Raw genomic sequence first — 19,103 nt, forward strand, 5'->3', positions numbered from 1 at the left:
TTCTAGCAATCTTAAAGACTTAGATGCTTAGAATGTAATTAGTTTCTCTTAAATCCTTTATCTTAAACTGGGTAGACAACCAGTTTCCTACGCTAGATGCCAATCTTAGTTGTTTGCAACTTTTATAGATTTCATCCTCGTAGAGTACCAATAATACCATATTTAATGCACTTTCAACTTCCTTGTGCATACTACACACTTAAAGAGCACATGTCAAATTCCAAACATTTGACAATCTCGACAAAACACTTATCTCTGATTTAGATGCTTGCCTAAGACCACAAAGGTCTTCATAAGCTTCCAATCATGTTTTTCTTGCCCTCTATTACATACCTATTAGGATGTTCCATGTAGATGATTTCTTCAAGACTTCTATTAATAGAAAGTTGTATTGACAATCATGATACATACATTCTAATTATGTGAGTGCTGATAGACAATAGGATCGAACAAATCTTGGCACAAAAACAGTGAGAAGATGATATTTCTCTTTGGGCATAGCCCATTGTCATTGCCTAGCCATTTAAGATCCACATTTACACTTGCAAATGTACTAGCTCCCACTGACTGACACAAGCTGTAGGTAGTATTGCAAGTCTTGTAAAACATGTTGTCTATTTAAGATTGTAGTTTGGAATCTATCACCTTTCCAAGGATGAATATCCAAATGAACCAATTCTACATTGTAGTTATAGGGAATATGTTCAAGTTAATCTAAGACCGAGTCTTGCGACACTCTTAGACCCATGAATTTGTTATGTTCCTAGGAACGCTCCCACTACGATATGGTTCTTACAATCTTAGGGGTTGAAGTTGATTTTATTAGTGCAAAATTTCTAATGGTATGAGTCCTTGGTAATGTGGAAAATTCGATATCTCTCTCTGTCCTGAGAGTTATCACGATGTTAGGTTTTTAGTTCTTCTCTTGATCTTCATACAAGAATTCTATCTTTGAGGATTACAGAACTAATAATCTTACATCATTTGGGACAATCTTAAAACATACCTCAGTACTCAACTCCAATTACTTGGATACCTTTCCAACATGCGTTGGAACAACATTACACCTTGAGATGTGCTAGACGAGAGTCACTCTAGTCCACAACTCGTGTTTTGTAGAAGGTACTGATGATAGTAGTTTCTTTAAGGTGTATCTCGTTATATCTAACGCTTATCCCATCAATGATAAGATTTTCATGAGTACAACTCATCACTTGATCAAACTTGTCTTAGAAAGACTTCGATTCCTTCTTACATAACTATCCCATTCTTTGAAAGAATGCTTGGATTCGTTAACGGAGATTAGACTCCCACTACTGATCATAACCCATTGCTCGTCTTCTTATGGTGTAAACCATTAAGACTTGCTAGTCTTTCTATGTCGCACTTGTATAAGTTTTCTGAATCATAGAATTCTAACTCATAGTGCATCAGATAGACATTCTTGACTTTCAAGCTATTTAACAAATAAATTGTTAAAAACTTGATAGTCTAGATCAGTTTGAACAATAACTAAGTATTTTCTTGGCCTTAAGACTAAGAGCCATAAACACTTTATCATTCATTGTTTAAGAAGTCGATGTGTTGTTTATTACTCAATCTTGTTGCATCTATATTGTTTCAATACTATGATGCCTTAAACATCAACCATAAAATAATAGTTGAGCATTAAATGCTCCCACTGCAATAAAATCCTAACTGGATCAAGATCTCTTACTTAGAAGTTGCATTGTCATGTAAGTCATTGTCCTTCTATAAAAGAGGTCAATCCAACTTACAAAGCATCTTCACTCGCTTTAGACAAACTTTGATGACAATTCAGGCTCTCCTATTTTCATATATAGTCTTTTGTTCAAATGAACTAGGACTTAGGAAAAATGCAGCCTTCATGAATTCGTCATCTATCATGTTACTTTCCTCTAACAGTAGTATAACGACTAATATTCTGAAGGTTTTCTACTTTTCAGTTAAACCTTCTTGTAGTCATTTCTTATTACTTTAGGCGATGACTTGAGTCAGAAAACTATTTGAGTGATCAAAAGATTCTTCAAAACATTCTGTCCCTCTAGGATATTCCAATAGAATCATCTTGACAGATTCTATTGATATCCAACTTTCATCGTCACTAACCAAGACTTGTCGTGCTACTTAAAAGAAAATAGCTTGACCTTATTCCTCAAAGAATTTGTCAAGTACATGCAAAAAGCATTCTCGAACAATCTTCGTAGAATTATGTCGAGGAAATGGAGGACATGAATTATTGAGTATAAACTCCCAGTTTTAGCGATGAGAATCTTATCCATTTACATTTCTAGTCCACATAATTTTGGCATTCGAGTTTATTCCATTAAGATCGCAGACAAAATATGAATGACATAATGAAGATTTGGCAAATACACTTATTATCACATACTTATGCTCAATACATAATCGCAAATAACCACAAAATAATTATGTATCTTGCAACTGTAAAATTACAATTTTGTACCCTCCAGAGGAAGTCAATACGCATTAAAATCTTACAATTTTACTGGTCACAACACCGACGAATAGTCCAGAGACCACAGAGTGGCATGGCCGCCTAATGTTGCCTAAGCAAGACCACCGAATTTAGCATTACAGAGTCTCATTTCTACAACACACTCCCATAACAATGCTCATGTGCTGCTAACAAGATCAAGCTATCTCACAAATTCTGTGTGAACTTCTGAATCTCGCAGTTTCTTAGGATTATTGTCCCCACAGAGCAGATGGCGATAATATTGGAAACCACATTCTAGTTCATACTATTTATTTTCGAGAAATCCGCCCTCATGAACTCGCTATTTCTTAGGATTATTGTCCCCACAGAGCAGGTGGCGATAATATTAGAAAAAAAACTTCATAAATTGCAGACCAATTGATGGAGACCATATACAACGCACTTGTTGTAATTATCGCTTAGATATTTTATATGGTTTTTGCATAATTATCACATAAGCATATAAATCAGATAATCCACTTACAAAGATAAACACCAAATAAACAGATAAATCCATTTAATGAATGGCATTTAAGCACATTGGATAATTAATGATAATTATTTAATCTAGTCAAGGGAGAATCAATTAAATAATTATGTTTTATCTTGGATAATTATTATCCTTAATCATTTAGGATTTATCAAGATAGTGTTAACTATCTAAATCCATTTAGGATCATTCTAGATTTTATTTTGATAAAATCAAATCCTTCAATTCAAGATAACTTTGATCTAGGATTATCATTATTTAAATCGTTCTAGGATACTACTAGATAGAAACGATTCCATCATAATCCATACGATAAATAAAATCCAACCAACCAAGATTTATGCAAATCTTAATACTATTTAGAATAGATATCTAGAATATATCATACATTACTTAGGATTTCTTAGATAAATAAGTTTATCTAAATCCAATTAAATAAGAATTTTCTTATATATCATCTTTATCCTAATCCATCCAGGATGTAAATCCAAAAGATAAGGATAACTTGGATTAATGTTTATTTTAATCCATCTAGGATTTGTCTTTAATAGAATTAAATCTATTAAAATCCATTGAATAAAATAAATAAATATAAATATTAATCCTAATTCATCCAGGATTTATTCTTGGAGTAAATCAATATAAATCCAAAGGATTAGATAATATTACATTATAATTATTCATATCTATCTAAGATTCATCTAGGATTAAATCCACATAAATCTATAAGATAAGAATAAAATATTATATTATTTCTATCCAAATCCATCTAGAATTTATCTATGAATAAATTCATAGGATAAGAATAAAATAATATTATCATTATCTAAATCAAACTAGGATATATCTAGGAATAAATCCATATAAATCCATATGATATTAGATTATTACTTTCCAAATATAACTAGGATTCATCTAGGAATGAAATCCATATAAATCAATTAAATAAGGAAAGAATATAATTAATCCATGATTTGATTCATAATCAAATCTCATATAATATATAAAATCCACACAAGATAAATTCAAAACTTATTTCCATATTTATCTTGAATTATTTCCAAAATTGAATCCAAGGTGAAACCCTAATCAATTTTTGGAAATCGAAGTCACGGAACGAGGCGTCTCGACGTCATGCATAGGATAAACCCTAATCTTGCGCCATCGTACTCCCACTCGAAATTCGCCGTTGCGGCCTGCGTGAAGACGTCGCTAGTGCATCGTCCTCGACACCGCTGCACGCACCGCACTCGTCTCGCGAGCTCGGCGAGCCTGACGTCTCCGACGCTGCTGCGTCGACGTCGCTCGTCGGCGCTGCTTGCTTCTACTCGCTGATCGCCTGCCCAGCGTCACAGCTTGCCTGACAGCGCTGCCAGCCTTGCTCCGTCGTTGTCCAATCGCCGGCGCTGCACTGCGGGATACCGACGCTGCTGTCGCTGCGTCGTCGCACCCGCCGCCGCCCGATCGCCGCTGCTGCTGCGTCGTCTCTTCTGCGTACTCTGCTCCGCGTTACCTCCGGCAGAACAACAAACTGATTTGCCCGGTATCGCAGCAGATCGCTCAAGACTTCACTGCTGCCCCGTCGGGGATGACTCCAAATTGTCGTCCGGCACTGCTGTCCGAAGACGAAGCAGTTGCTGCCGGAGCTGCTGTCCGTCGCCAACTCTCTCGTTTCTTGCTGCCGGAGCTGCCCGAAATCCGCCGTTGATTCTCCAAAGAATTGTCGATTGCTACGGAGTTAGCCAATTTACCTCGTTGATTCTCCAAAGAATTGTCGATTGCTTGCGCCTTCTCCACGATGATCTTCAATACTAGACCACAGATCTTCTGACTGGTGTCCTAAACTGTATTCCGACATCAGGGTGGGCTGATCTTATCGAAACACTAGGACTCGAATAAAGAAGACAAAACTTTCTCACGGAGGAGAGCTGAAAAACTCACGGAGGAGAAATTCCATTGAAATTTTTGTTCCCTACTGTAGAGTGGAGGGGAACGAAATTTCACTCTCAAAAATTATGTTTTCTGTCTCTTTTATTCTCCTATTTATAATAGTTCATATTGGGCCCAGTCAGGGATCTATGGAAGGTTTTGGATATGGGCGCCCCCAATTAGCTTTTTGCTAATTAAATTGAACCCACAATTTAATACAAGCTTATATTGGAATATTACGAGCAGCCACTACAGAAGTAATATTCAACTCCCCATCCAATCTGAAATTATAAGTATTCCGGGTTTCCATTTTGTTTATTATTTATTTTCCGCGCTTAAGATATAAATGCCCATTAATTAATTAAAGTCTGCTATGGACTTAATTAATTAACATCTTATTAATTCCAAGAGTAGACTTAGCAAGAAACACTTATTTATTATTCATAGAGTAATAAAACTCCAACTTACCAGTTTCCGAATAATAAAACCTTGTTCAAGCTCCTCTTGAGGACATTATCAAACGAGACTCACCTCGTGCACGATTCAACATAATAGCAATCCTAGCACCACTAGATAATGATCACCACTACCCAATATACCTGGATCGTTGGGTGACGAAAAACCCGCACCTTTGGTAAGTCAAAGTAGTATATACTCAATGTCGTACGCTCAAGGCTAACGTATGTAGATTAAGAAATTAATTATCAAGACCTCGTCTTTCAGTAGATAGCATAAAGACTCGTCTTGTTGTTAGATCCATTCAGTGCTATACCACACCAACGTCATCTTATTTCAATAAGGCTTAGAAATAATCGGACTGACATTGCAACCTTTCACGATAGGTAGCCAAAGCCTATCTAGGTTGTGAAATTCTTCTTTTTCTTTTGCAAAGCATTGCATAGAACCGACTGTAGTTACCTTAAAGTGGACGACGCCCACAACCAGTCTACTAAGCAAAGGACTTAGGCTTTGTTTACTTCTTATGCATTTAAATATTTATTAAACATCTTATAAACGCACAAGCAAACACAATGTAATAATATATTGATTCTATTCGTGCAAACTGCTCTAATGATACTGAATCGGGTCAAAAGTGAATTGTAGAGTTTTTTCGTACACAAGCAAGATTCTATTCGTGTGAACTCGCTCGAAACATGCTTTTCAGTATACTAAACCTAACAAAATCATCCTTTCTGTTACCCATGCATGCATACGTTCTCTTTCTGTTTCTTAGGTCCAATAGATGGAGTAATCTGATTATGATTTCCTGAGTCTAGTAGTTTAATTTCTCAACCCACTTGTTGCTTAGAAGCAGCTAACGCTCTAAATTCGTGCTAACACATCCGTTCTCGTGGGATCGATCATTTACTTCCCTATACTAACCAATAGTATAGTGGGTTGAGGTTTTTGAAGCAAGTGTCTCCAATGACCGAATTCTGACAGATTCATGATCTCATAGACCATGTGATCTAGTGAATCCTCTATACCTATTGGATTAAGATACATCAAAGCGCACACGCTCTTTCTAGCTACTTCAGGTATTGTAGTTGGAACTTGTATAAACTATAACTCTGAAAGCACATCCCTAGAATTCCTTTATCTCTTTCTGTTTTCTATGTGATTTTATCTGCATCTTTTTCTTTTTTCCTTCGTTTTTACAAATTTACTTTCCAAAACCCAAAAAATCTTTATTTCTTCAAATAGTACAAGAAGTCTAGTAGAAGGTAGACGGTCTGTGATCATTTTTCATGTGTTCGATATCCGGTACTGACCTTTGGCTATATTATAATATATACTTGGTATACTTGCAGGTTTATTTAGAGCTAATTTGTGATTGATATCTTTCAACATATTATTTTTCTAATTTGGATTTTATTACCTTTTGTTTTTAATTTTAGTTTTTATTTTGTTTCGTATGAAAATTAGTAGATAACAAGATTAAAGGCTTTTTTTGGTTGAGTATATTAAAGGGTATTTGATAAGGGAAAAGTATCCTCAATATAGTAGGTTTTCAAAATGACCCTCAATTTCAAGTTTTCCCTAAATCTATCTAGACTATGGCACAAACATGACAACAACATCACAAAAAAAGATAATGGGAAACCTTAGACTACATTCACCAAGGCAAGAACTCCATTAGTTCTACTACTATATGGATACACTAACCATAGATGCATACATTTACTTTTCATAATCTATGATAGAAAATCAAGCATTCTACAAGAATGAATTGGATAAAATCTCATAAAGGAGATGCTCCAAGAATAAGAAGCCTTATAATGGATAAATTCGGCCATACTAGACCAAACGTCCAACCGAGTTATATGCTCGGAATTTGCACTATTTTAAGGTCATTATTTGGTTCGTTATGAGTGTCAAAGTCGCATTACATGTCCACTATTTTCATATTTTATTCATTTTGGTATTTTAAAAGTTGGAGAAGAATCCCAACCCAGCAGCCTGAGGACCCATGCCAGTGGTCGCTAAAACGAGTCCAGAGAGTTCTGGAGATGTCCAGTGGCCCGCTAGGCCAGTCGCGCACGATAGCCTTTGATCAGATTCATTTTTCCGGCGATTCTGAAGTCCTATCTGGGCTTTCTACATGTCATTCTTTTCTTCTTCGAAATAGCTTCGCGTTGGTACCTTGATCATCTCAATCGGAGTTGTGTGGAGAAAATTATAGCCATTCTACGATGGCCGCACAAAGATGTCAAGTGCAGAATTTAGGCAGAAATTCAAGGAAGAAAAAAATACATTACATTGTAAACCAAATCTTTTCCTTAACCTATGGGGCACGGAAATTCCATATTTGCTATTACTTGGAGGAAACTTTTCACCAAGTTTAAATCCTTTTCAAGTCTATATATACATCATAACCTAATTTAAAATATTCACCATTCTTGACACACAATTCATAGCCCCCATTGGGGAGCCTCCAAGGCTCCTCCCTCTCTACTCTATAACCTAATTCTTCCAGCATTATTGGAGATGGAAGCAAGGCAAGAGGAGGACGAGGACTTCAATATTCAACCTTGGTTTGTTTTGTTTGTTTATTTCATGTCTCGTACTTTAATTATTGGTTTAGTTCTTCTGTCTATGGAATGCTAAACAATAGAATTTTGAGGTTTGATAGTAATTGATTTTTATGTTGTCCTTTTTATGTTTAATGTTCAGAACTCGTTACACTTGATTACTCCTAAATTTTGTTCGACTAATTGGTCGTTACCTTTATTGGTTTATCTTTATGTGTTCATACAATAATTGTGACATGAGTATTGATGCATGATATGGAGAAATCATGGTAAAACTTGAGTCGGGTGAATATAGAACTAATTAGAATAACTTAAGAGTTAGTGAAATCTTTATCCTTGAAGTTCCTCTAATTGCCTATGTCTATCTTCTTTGTTTCTTTTACTTTATTTTTGTTTAGTTTCATATTTTAAAATCCAAACCTTTGTTTCTCTAGATAATATATGACGCTTAGTATATGATAGTCAGTTCTAATTCTATTACTTGTGTTTAATATCTGGTACTGGCCTTTAGTTATACTATTTTTGCCATGTATACTTGCAAGTAGTTGTAGTGCTAAAAAATAGTGCATCACTGAGCGATTATCATGCCTCAGTTCGCCTGAATCGGGCAAACTCTCTAGATTCGGTGGCCAAAATCAGGCAAAATGCCCAATCGTGCGTTTTCTATGTCTCATTTTGCCCTGGTCAGGCGTTCTCTCTAGAGTCACGTGCTCTTTAATGCTCGACTTTTGTAAAAGGCCGTAACCTTCTCTACCACACTCTGATTGAGGCATGCAAGGTAATCACGTGAAACTCTTTCAAAGACAAAGAAATCGGTAGCCTTTGGGTGTTATTTGAATCAGACTTCAGTTACATGTTAGCTCCTTGGCATAGCCTTTCCTTCTTCTTGGCCACCAATCTATCCATGGCTCACAGCGTACGAGTGACTCTTGAGGCACGACACCCATGGTCATTAAAGATAGCTTCAATGATGTTTGGAGTGGTATACTTATAGTCTTGGAGGCTCATTTTTCAATTAAGAAAATTTGGTGCTCCAAAAAATCATAAAATTTCTTGTTCAACAGAAATTCCCACACATTCGCCAAATCTCAACAGGCCAGTTGTAATTCTATTAGCTGTGTTTAATATCCTGATACTGACCTTTAGCTATACTATTTCTGCCTTGTATACTTGCAAGTAGTTGTAGTGCTAAAAATAGTGCATCAGTGAGCGCTTCTTATGCCTCAGTTTGCCCTAGATTTAGATTGAGACGTGCATGGTACTCACGTGAAACTCTTTCAAAGACAAACAAATCGGTAGCCTTGGAAGATAATTTGGGTGTCATATGAATCAGACTTCAGTTACATGTTAGCTCCTTGTCATAGCCTGTCCTTCTTCTTGGCCCCCAATCTATCCACGGCTCACAGCGTACGAGTGACTCTTGAGGCACGGCACCCGTGGTCAAGGAAAGATCACTTCAATGATGTTTGCAGTGGTATACTTATAGTATTGGAGGCTCATTTTTCAATTAAGAAAATTTGGAGCTCCAAAAAACCATAAAATTTCTTGTTCAACGGAAAATCCCACACATTCGCCAAATCTTAACGGGCCAGTTGTAATTCTATTACCTATGTTTAATATCCTGGTACTGACCTTTAGCTATATTATTTCTGCCTTGTATACTTGCAATAGTTGTAGTGCTCAAAAATAGTGCATCACCGAGCGATTCTTATGCCTCAGTTTGCCCTAGATTCGGTGGCCAAAATCAGGCAAAATGTCCAATCGTACGTTTTCTATGTCTTATTTCGCACTGGTCACGCGTTCTCTCTGGAGTCACGTGCTCTTTAATGCTCGACTTTTGTAAAATGCCAAAACCTTCTCCACCAAACTCTGATTGAGGCGTGCAAGGTACTCACGTGAAACTCTTTCAAAGACAAAGAAATCGGTAGCCTTGGAAGAAAATTTGGGTGTCATTTGAATCAGACTTCAGTTACATGTTAGCTCTTTGTCATAGCCTTTCCTTCTTCTTGGTTCCCAATCTATCCACGGCTCATAGTGTACGAGTGACTATTGAGGCACGGCACCCGTGGTCATTGAAGATCACTTCAATGATGTTTAGAGTGGTGTACTTATAGTCTTGGAGACTCATTCTTCAATTAAGAAAATTTGGAGCTTCAAAAAACCATAGAATTTCTTGTTCAACGGAAAGTCCAACACATTCGCCAAATCTCAACGGGCAGCTAGACATGTTCTAATCTCTCAGAAACATCTCATTGGGCCGCTGACTCGAAATTTGTCAGTTACTAGAATGCCTCAATCGGCCGTTTCGACGAACTCAGTAGAGGACTTATATGGTTAGGGTCGGGATCTTTGCTCCAAACTTTCTTTCTTCATTTATGGACCTCTTTTAGAGTTTTTCCTCTCAAAGCATTACGAACACAGTAAAAATGCAAACATTTAAAAATATGTAAATTTCATAGAAAGTTATCGACTATAAGAATTATAACTAATAAGGGTAGTAAACTTAATTTTTATTGATCAAATACTTTGTTTAGTTTATCTAGCATTATTTTAGGTTTGTTGCTTTGTATAAAATAAACGTCATCAATAGTCCTATGAAAACAAATTAAGGTCTCACATTCCTCTATTTTTTTCCAGCCACTTTCTTCTATATTTCTTAAAATCCGTGTCGAACTCAATCTAAACTCTTAATACTGGACGGCGGGAGTATGTTTTATTATTAAACAAGAAGCTCATTCTTTTAAACGTCAATAGTTCCATTTCTTGGCGGCACAGGTTTTAAGAAATATTAAGAAAAGTGAAAGGAAAAATATTAGTGGAATATGAGTCCCACTAGTATATACTCCCTTTGTCCCAATAAATATGAAGCATTTATTTTTTGGCACGGGATTTTATGAACTGTTGCTGTGTGAGTTAATGAAAACAGAGTAAGTAAGAGAGATGAAAAAGTAGAGATGAAGTTATTTCAACTATATGAAACGTGTCATTTTTAATGGGACGACCAAAAAAAGAAAACGTTTCATTTATAATGGGATAGAGGTAGTACTATTAGTTTTAAATGAAATGTGACTAGAATGAGTTAGTGGAATGTGAGACTGTATTACCATTTATAGTAAAAATGAACTGAGACCCTTATTCGCGGACAAAAATAGAAAAACGGGACTCCTATTCTCGGACAGAGGGAGTATAGTTAGTACGATAAGGCCTCAAAATACTATTGGCAATACTCATTTCGTTCCCTAAAAATAGAAATTCTTTCTTTTCCTGGTATGTACCTTAAAATTTAAAACTTTTATTTTTATGTAATGAGGTGAGACCCATTTTCTGTTATCTTACTTTTCTGTTTATCTCTTATTTTACCAATTTTATATTAACATTTATGTTGTTTCAAAAGTTTGTATTTTTAAAAGACATTATTTCGTATGGATGGTAATAATTTTGATTTTAAATAAATGAAAGTCTAAACCTTAATTAACAGCCAACTTTATGAGTGATTAGACTGATAAAAGTACACATTTCGTTGTCTGTAAATGGTTGGAGGTTTGTAGCCAGAAATTTGACTTGCACAGTCAACCTATTTAAAGATTAAATAAAATCTTTTGATTTCAAACGGTGGGTGGCTGAATAAGTTCAATTTGTGAAGAAAGAGTACTAATTGATTAGGGACGGGTATGTCAATTTCTTGTGGAAAAGATAAATATACAAAATATAATAAAATCATAAATTTTTGAATTATTTAATCATAAATTTTAAATTATTATTTTTCAAGATAAATGAGTTATGTACCATAGTCAATTTAGTAAATTGGTAAATATGAAAATTCGTTACTGAAATTATGCTGAATTGAATTGATACACACATAAACAAGTCCATTTGATCACATGCGCGAGTATTTATTTAAACAATTTAAACCTTTTAGGTGAACTTAATTACAAATTTTAATTTGCATGTCATCGTGATCCATATCTATACACTTTATTAAGATCCTTTATAACATTCTCCGATCTTAATCCACCTTAACAAAAATCCATTTAATATTTAAGTTTATTTTTATTCTTTATATTATTAATAATTATAAGTGAATAACAGCCCTACCATGTATTTTTTCGCCTCTTATTAAAGAGTACCATTTTTAAAGTTTCTTATTATAATATAAACGAAATACTGAAGTGAGCAATCGGACTGGATTGTTGATGTTCTAAAGCTTTTCATATTTTATCATCGCTAGTTGAATTAAGAATCATAATTAATTTTTACATCCAATAATTGGCTAGAAGGATTCGTTAATTCATGAAAACTATCTTTAATTTGTAATTAATTTGATGAAAAGAGTGAAATTAATAGTGGAGGTGTCACAAAAACAAAATACCAGGGGACCAAGGATGATGCCATTAAAGTAGAGATTTAGAAAAAATGGCCGAGTCCTGTCTGGACAAAACGTACGTCGTCAAATCGAGAATTTCACCATCCCACTTTCCTCCCTCACACTTATCACAATATTTCTGCGTCGCCACGCGGGGCCCACCCCCTCCGCGTGTCTCCCCTCCATTCGCGCCGCCCATCACGTGCGTGTCGGTCTATTAATTTTTACTGGATGACGTGGCGCGCCGTCACTGGTGGATCACAGCACCGATTATAACATTACTCGCCTAATTATAACATTACTACTAATTTTTCATATTAGTACCTCACGGTATTTCATTTTTCATTACTACTAATTTTTTTAGTGTGTTTCTACTGCAAAACTCCTCATATCATCAATATTGGGAGAGATACTAAAATTTAATCACAAGTGTTCGACTCGGATGGAGAGCACCGATTTGTCGACCGGACCGCAGCTGCCCCCGGGGTTCCGGTTCCACCCGACCGACGAGGAGCTCGTGGTGTATTACTTAAAGAAGAAGATCGCCTCGGCGCCCTTGCCGGCCGCCATCATCGCGGAAGTCGATCTCTACAAGTTTGATCCCTGGGAGCTCCCAGGTAAATTTGAATTTCTAACATTTGTAATAAATAATTAATGATAATTATGTATGTTATACAAACAAACGCCAGCCAAGGCTTCGTTTGGAGATCAGGAATGGTACTTCTTCAGCCCGAGGGACAGGAAGTACCCGAACGGGGCTAGGCCGAACAGGGCGGCCACGTCCGGGTACTGGAAGGCGACAGGGACCGACAAGCCGGTGATGACTGGGGGAGGGTCGCAGCGGGTCGGGGTGAAGAAGGCCCTCGTTTTCTACGGAGGAAAGCCGCCGAAGGGGATCAAGACGAACTGGATCATGCATGAGTACAGGCTCGTGGATAACAAACCTAGCTCCAAGCCTCCGGGTTGTGATTTCATCAACAAAAAGGGGTCACTAAGGGTAAGTTGTAACTGTCTGTCTCCAACCGAATTCTGTTTGATGACGATTATATTATATTATATTTTGACAGCTGGACGACTGGGTCCTCTGTCGGATATACAAGAAGAACAACGCTGCAAGGCCGTTGGATCAGGAGCGCGACGAGATGGGATCGATGAATCCTCAGACGATAGCTATGCCTTCGGTGTGCCGTCATAAATTTATGGAAAGCGACCAGAGTTTGTACGAAGGGATGATGAACGACGCGGCCACGAATCCCCATTTGGCCACCGCCACTGCCCTCCTTCCCTCGCATAGCCTCAAGAGGGCTATCAATCCCGGCCTCTACTGGAACGATGCTGGCACCTCTCCCTCAACCAAGAGATTCTTGGCTGAGAGCTGCGATGGAACCACAGCCGCTAGCGATGATGCCACTATCCTAAGCCAGCTACATCAACAACAGGCAATGCTCGGAAACCTCGGAGATGGGGTTTTCGGGCAGCAGCCATATCATCAAGTCAATTGGTACACATGATTATTATACATATACATCATATGTGTATTTATGTATGTATGTATATAATTTGGTTAGGATTTGTAAGTTTGATTGAATCCATTTTTAAAAATTACTCTGAACTATGCAACAAGCTGAAGAAACAGATGGTGATGATGCTTGCTTGTGTTGGAGGAGATCAAGATTTATTATATTAGTGCTCAGATTTTGATTGTAGATATACAAAAATATACACAAGTTAATACTGTATTTATATACTAAGTTTTTGTGTAGAAGAAGAGATGAGATGAGACAGTATGTTATTAGCTGTAATATATATTTATTTTGTTAATGATCATATATAAATCGTCATTTAGTAGGTGTAAAAACTAATTATAGGAATCCTGTACTCATCTTGATGTGGAGAAGTTGAATAAATCAATTTTAGTAATCATTTTGTCCTTAGAATACAATACTAGCAAATTTATCTCTTAATTTTATAATTATATACACCATATGTCTGTATCAGGTTATCTATTATTTACTACTTTATTTTTATGATCAATATTGATTGATTTAATACCTTTTTCCATATTTCAGTTTTGTGACAAATCATGAAGAAAACCCTAAACATAAGATGCATATATTCATGATTTTTTTAGCAGTATTTTACAATTGTTGAATTACTTTTCTTATACCGACTTAGTATGAAGGACTTTTGCAGTTTGCTGGTGATGGAATTGCAAAAAAAAGAGCTAGCTAGCTATTGCCACTACTCTCAGAACATGGTTTCAAAAATATATATGAGTCCAGATTAATTGGCTAGCTAGCTACCATATCAGTAATTAATGTTCCATTTCAGAGAAAATTGTTACCCTTCATGACTTTAGAAAAGTTATCTTCTAAAAAATTCCTACATAGCATATTTTGCAAAATATATAAAACCACAAAATATTCAACGAAATAGAATATATATTTGTTTGCTAGGTAGATAATTCTTCTATCTTGGAGTTATCTGATCTAAAATTCCTACGCATGCATGTTAACGATTTAAAGAGACGAATATGCGAGCTTTTGTGATGAATAATGGATTAAATTCAATAACTCAAAACAAATATATTCCCCTTTTTTGTTCTTGTTTTTTGGCCAAGATCGCAAAGAAATATATTCCCACTATTTCCTTTATTGAAAATAGGGTTGATAGATTTTTCGAACATTTACATAGATGCATATGCATCCTTCTTTTCATTTATATTTCAAAAAAAAGACAAGACGAAATTAACTAGTTAATTAGTTTATTTACCTAATACTAGTTGAGATACATTTCCTCTTGGAAAGTAAGCAGTGCAGACAAGCTATTTTGAATTATTCGTTTGCCATCATTTTCTTTGTTTTATCAAAACAGGGTAAAATAACTTTTGATGCAGATAAAGCATTCATCAAAATTAGCAAAGAAAATTAACTCGCTAATACCGTATTAGCCACACCATTGTCTCAATATTGCTGTCCTAATCCCATCTTCACTTCCATCGCCATTAACTTGACAAATTAATTCAATTCAGAGAATTAAAAATTAAATAAAAATCAACAGAAATCACGGTGTGGCTGTCGTTTCCATCCTAGTCTGAAAAGACCTGGCCAACGTATATTCTAATTCTACCACCACAGCATATTAGGTTTTTTTCATATTCACAACAATTAATACGAGTCAAGTAGATATTTGGTACTAATTGTTAGATTAAAAATGTGAAATTGATATATAAATGAATTTTTTTTTAAAAAGAGTAATCAAAAGGAATAATTAAATAGTAGTGAGCTGAGGACAAAGTAAGAAGGCAGTAATTAAAAAGGTTAAAAGGGAATTAAGAAAGGAAATAAAGAGGGTGGTGGAATTGGTACATCAGAAATGGGTGAAATTAATTAGGCTTTGTCCTTGATGATATAGGGACCATCTCACCTGTCATAACATTAAAAGGAATCTTTATCTGAAACCTCACAAATTAATTATGGTTAATCAGATTTCCATAAAAGGAAAGAGTACAAAACAACTTTAACACATCATTTGATCCCACGAGTGTTAGAAATGGAAAATAGATAATGGCGAGGATGGAGATGCACTAGATATTTTTAGTTCTTAGTGAAAGGAGCTTTCACCATAAGCATAAGCATAAGCATAAACATATATTTCCTCCGTCCCATCACAAGTGATGGATTTCTTTTGGGCACGGATTTAAGAAAATGATTTATGTTGAGTAAAAGTGGAGAGAATATGAGAGAGGAAAAAGTAAGAGAGATAAAAAGAGAATAAAGTAAGAAAGAGAGAATAAATTCAGAGGTATGGAATAAAATCAGAGAGAGTTAAAGTTTTATCTTTTGTTAAAAAAGGAAATTGATCACTTGTGGTGGGACAACCCAAAATGAAAGTTCATCACTTGTGGTGAGATGGAGAGAGTATATATATGCACTCCGTCTCCACTTCATACGCTCACATATGTTCATGCATCTACTATGCCATATCTAACGTTAACATCCATATGTCACATTTATTTCTTCCACTATTATCAAACTCAGATTCAATTCTTTTAACTATTCCATTTTATTGATTTGTAGGCATCTCAAAAGATATGAAAGTTGGCCTTAAGAATTTCGTAATCAAAGATAAGAACTTATACTTGACCATTTGGTTAAAGATGGATGAGTCATGTCCATTTGATCACATGCCAAGATCGATCTCCAATCTCTGTCTCATCGGTTCCACCTACCTATTCATACAATACCACAACTAAAATAAGTTATAACATGAATTATTTTATTATTTAGAAAACACTAAATAATTAGTTTTGGGAATGACGGCTAAGAAACAAGAGGTCTATAATTATATATAGGGCAAATCGCCGTAAAAGTCAAAAACTTTTGTGATTTTTCGGTTTTTTCCATGAACTACGAAAGTAGCATACAAAGTCATGAATTAATCTGGACTGTGCGAATTTCTAATCTGACCCTGATATTTTTTGGTAAAACTTATGCAGACGTGGCTTGTCAGAATTCCTACGTTGAAACGCTGAATAAAATTTTAGCCAAAAGTACATATGGCTTTGACCGATTCAGAGCAAACTGCCTTAAAAGTTGTGAACTTTTCAAAAATTCCCGTTTTTCCATGAAATACAAAGGTAGCATACAAAAAGTCATACAAAGCTAAATTTCATAGTTATGATAGGCCCGTTGTGCACTTGAATTTCTTGCCCACTAAAGAGGGTTCATTTCGTATCCCCACTTATCATACCAGTCATGGAACGCAATTTGATTAGCCGATTTCTTCCAAAACAACTTTAACACATAATTTGATCCCACGAGTGCTAGAAATGGAAAATAGATAATGGCGAGGATGGAGATGCACTAGATATTTTTAGTTCTTGTGAAAGGACTTTAACCATAAGCATAAACATATATACATATACACTCCGTCTCCACTTCATACGCTCACATATGTTCATGCATCTACGATGCCATATCTAACGTTAACATCCATATGTCACATTTATTTCTTCCACTATTATCAAACTCAGATTCAATTCTTTTAACTATTCCATTTTATTGATTTGTAGGCATCTCAAAAGATATGAAAATTGGCCTTAAGAATTTCGTAACCAAAGATAAGAACTTATCCTTGACCATTTGGTTAACGATTGATGAGTCATGTCCATTTGATCACACCCCAAGATCGATCTCCAATCTTTGTCTCATCGGTTCCACCTAGCTATTCATACAATACCACAACTTAAATAAGTTATAACATGCATTATTTTATTATTTAGAAAACACTAAATAATTAGTTTTTGGAATGGCGACTAAGAAACAAGAGGTCTATAATTATATATAGGGCAAATCGCCCTAAAAGTCAAAAAACTTTTGTTATATTTCGGTTTTTTCATGAACTACGAAAGTAGCATACAAAGTCATAAATTAATCTGGACTGTGCGAATTTCCAATCCGACCCTGATATTTTTTGGTAAAACTTATGCAAACGTGGCTTGTCTGAATTCCTACGTTAAAACGCCGAATAAAATTTTAGCCGAAAGTACATATGGCTTTGACCGATTCAGAGCAAACTGCCTTAAAAGTCATAAACTTTTCAAAAATTCCTATTTTTTCCATGAAATACTACAAAGGTAGCATACAAAAAGTCATACAAAGCTAAATTTCATAGTTGTGATAGGCCCGTTGTGCACTTGAATTTCTTGCCCACAGAGGGTTGATTCCGTATCCCCACTTATCATACAAGTCATGGAACGCAATTTGCGAAGCCGATTTCTTGCAAAACAACTGAACAAATTATTGGAGAAGTTTTGACAAATTTAACTCCGTCTATCATCAATTACGTCTAGAAAATCCACCAAATTTTCTCACACCCACAACTACAACAATGTCTGCCTCCAAACCCAACATCCTAACCTACTTCTACAACACCACCAACGCCTTTTGCAACACCGTCAGATCTCAAGATCCACTGTTGCCATCTCATTGTTTCTAGCCAAGTCGGGACTCGGGAATTGACAATTCGACCGATAAATCAAAAAATTCCAAGAAATCGGTGGAGTGCAAAGTCGTCGCTGGCACGTAGTGTAGAGCATAAGACCTAGAATTTTTGGAGTTTCAGAACCTGCGTCCACTCTTCCAGATACCAAATTCCATCTCCAAATTCAACGATGAACTCGTCTTCGACGATTACCTCAAATTCTTCCGCCTCATTCTACGGGATGTTGATCCCAAGCTGACACCGGCGCCGGATTTGTGGTTGCCGGTAAAGAATGAGGTGAGGGCCGTCATCGTTCAAGAAATTATAGTTGTATGTTCGCCATTCTTGTCTTCAACTATTCACTCAAACTACTTTGTATGCTACATTTGAAATTCATGGGAAAAATCAAAATTCTTGAAAATTTAATGACTTTTAAGGAAGTGTGCCCAAATTAGGTTTAATAAGTCAACACTCATACAACATCCACGTCAACTTAAAAGGACATGTCATCTCATATCGTAGCCGGAATACCCGACATGGGAAAACAGAGCACAATTGATAAGTTCATGATTTTGTATGTCACTTTTGTAGTTCATTAGAAAAAACGAAAAACAACAAAAGTTGTGAATTTTAAAGTAGTTTGCCTATATGTATGTATATGAAAGGGTACATAGGAAGGGTGATAGTTTTACTTCAAAATACTTTTTGCATTACCCGACATGGGAAAACGGCGCATAATTGATAAGTTCGTGATTTTATATGCTACTTTCCTAGTTCGTGAGA

The 19,103-nt window shown here is 35.8% G+C and overlaps 1 protein-coding gene across 1 annotated transcript; it reads left to right on the forward strand.

The window, feature by feature from the left end:
* Positions 1–12,657: 12,657 nt before the first annotated feature.
* Positions 12,658–14,156, forward strand: LOC121787924 (NAC transcription factor 56-like). The gene is made up of 3 exons (XM_042186766.1): positions 12,658–12,952; positions 13,025–13,332; positions 13,403–14,156. Exons 1-3 carry the CDS (start codon positions 12,778–12,780, stop codon positions 13,844–13,846), a joined length of 927 nt encoding a protein of 308 aa, XP_042042700.1. The 5' UTR covers positions 12,658–12,777; the 3' UTR covers positions 13,847–14,156.
* Positions 14,157–19,103: the final 4,947 nt, after the last annotated feature.

The sequence above is a fragment of the Salvia splendens genome, chromosome 22, assembly GCF_004379255.2.
Source record: "Salvia splendens isolate huo1 chromosome 22, SspV2, whole genome shotgun sequence".
NCBI classification, from domain to species: Eukaryota; Viridiplantae; Streptophyta; class Magnoliopsida; order Lamiales; family Lamiaceae; genus Salvia; species Salvia splendens.

Excerpts from the sequence above, each read along its gene's own strand:
- LOC121787924 (XM_042186766.1), top strand. The coding sequence starts at position 12,778 with ATGGAGAGCACCGATTTGTCGACCGGACCGCAGCTGCCCCCGGGGTTC. Across the intron at positions 12,953-13,024 it reads TGATCCCTGGGAGCTCCCAG|CCAAGGCTTCGTTTGGAGAT; the intron begins GTAAATTTGAAT and ends AACAAACGCCAG. Across the intron at positions 13,333-13,402 it reads ACAAAAAGGGGTCACTAAGG|CTGGACGACTGGGTCCTCTG; the intron begins GTAAGTTGTAAC and ends ATATTTTGACAG.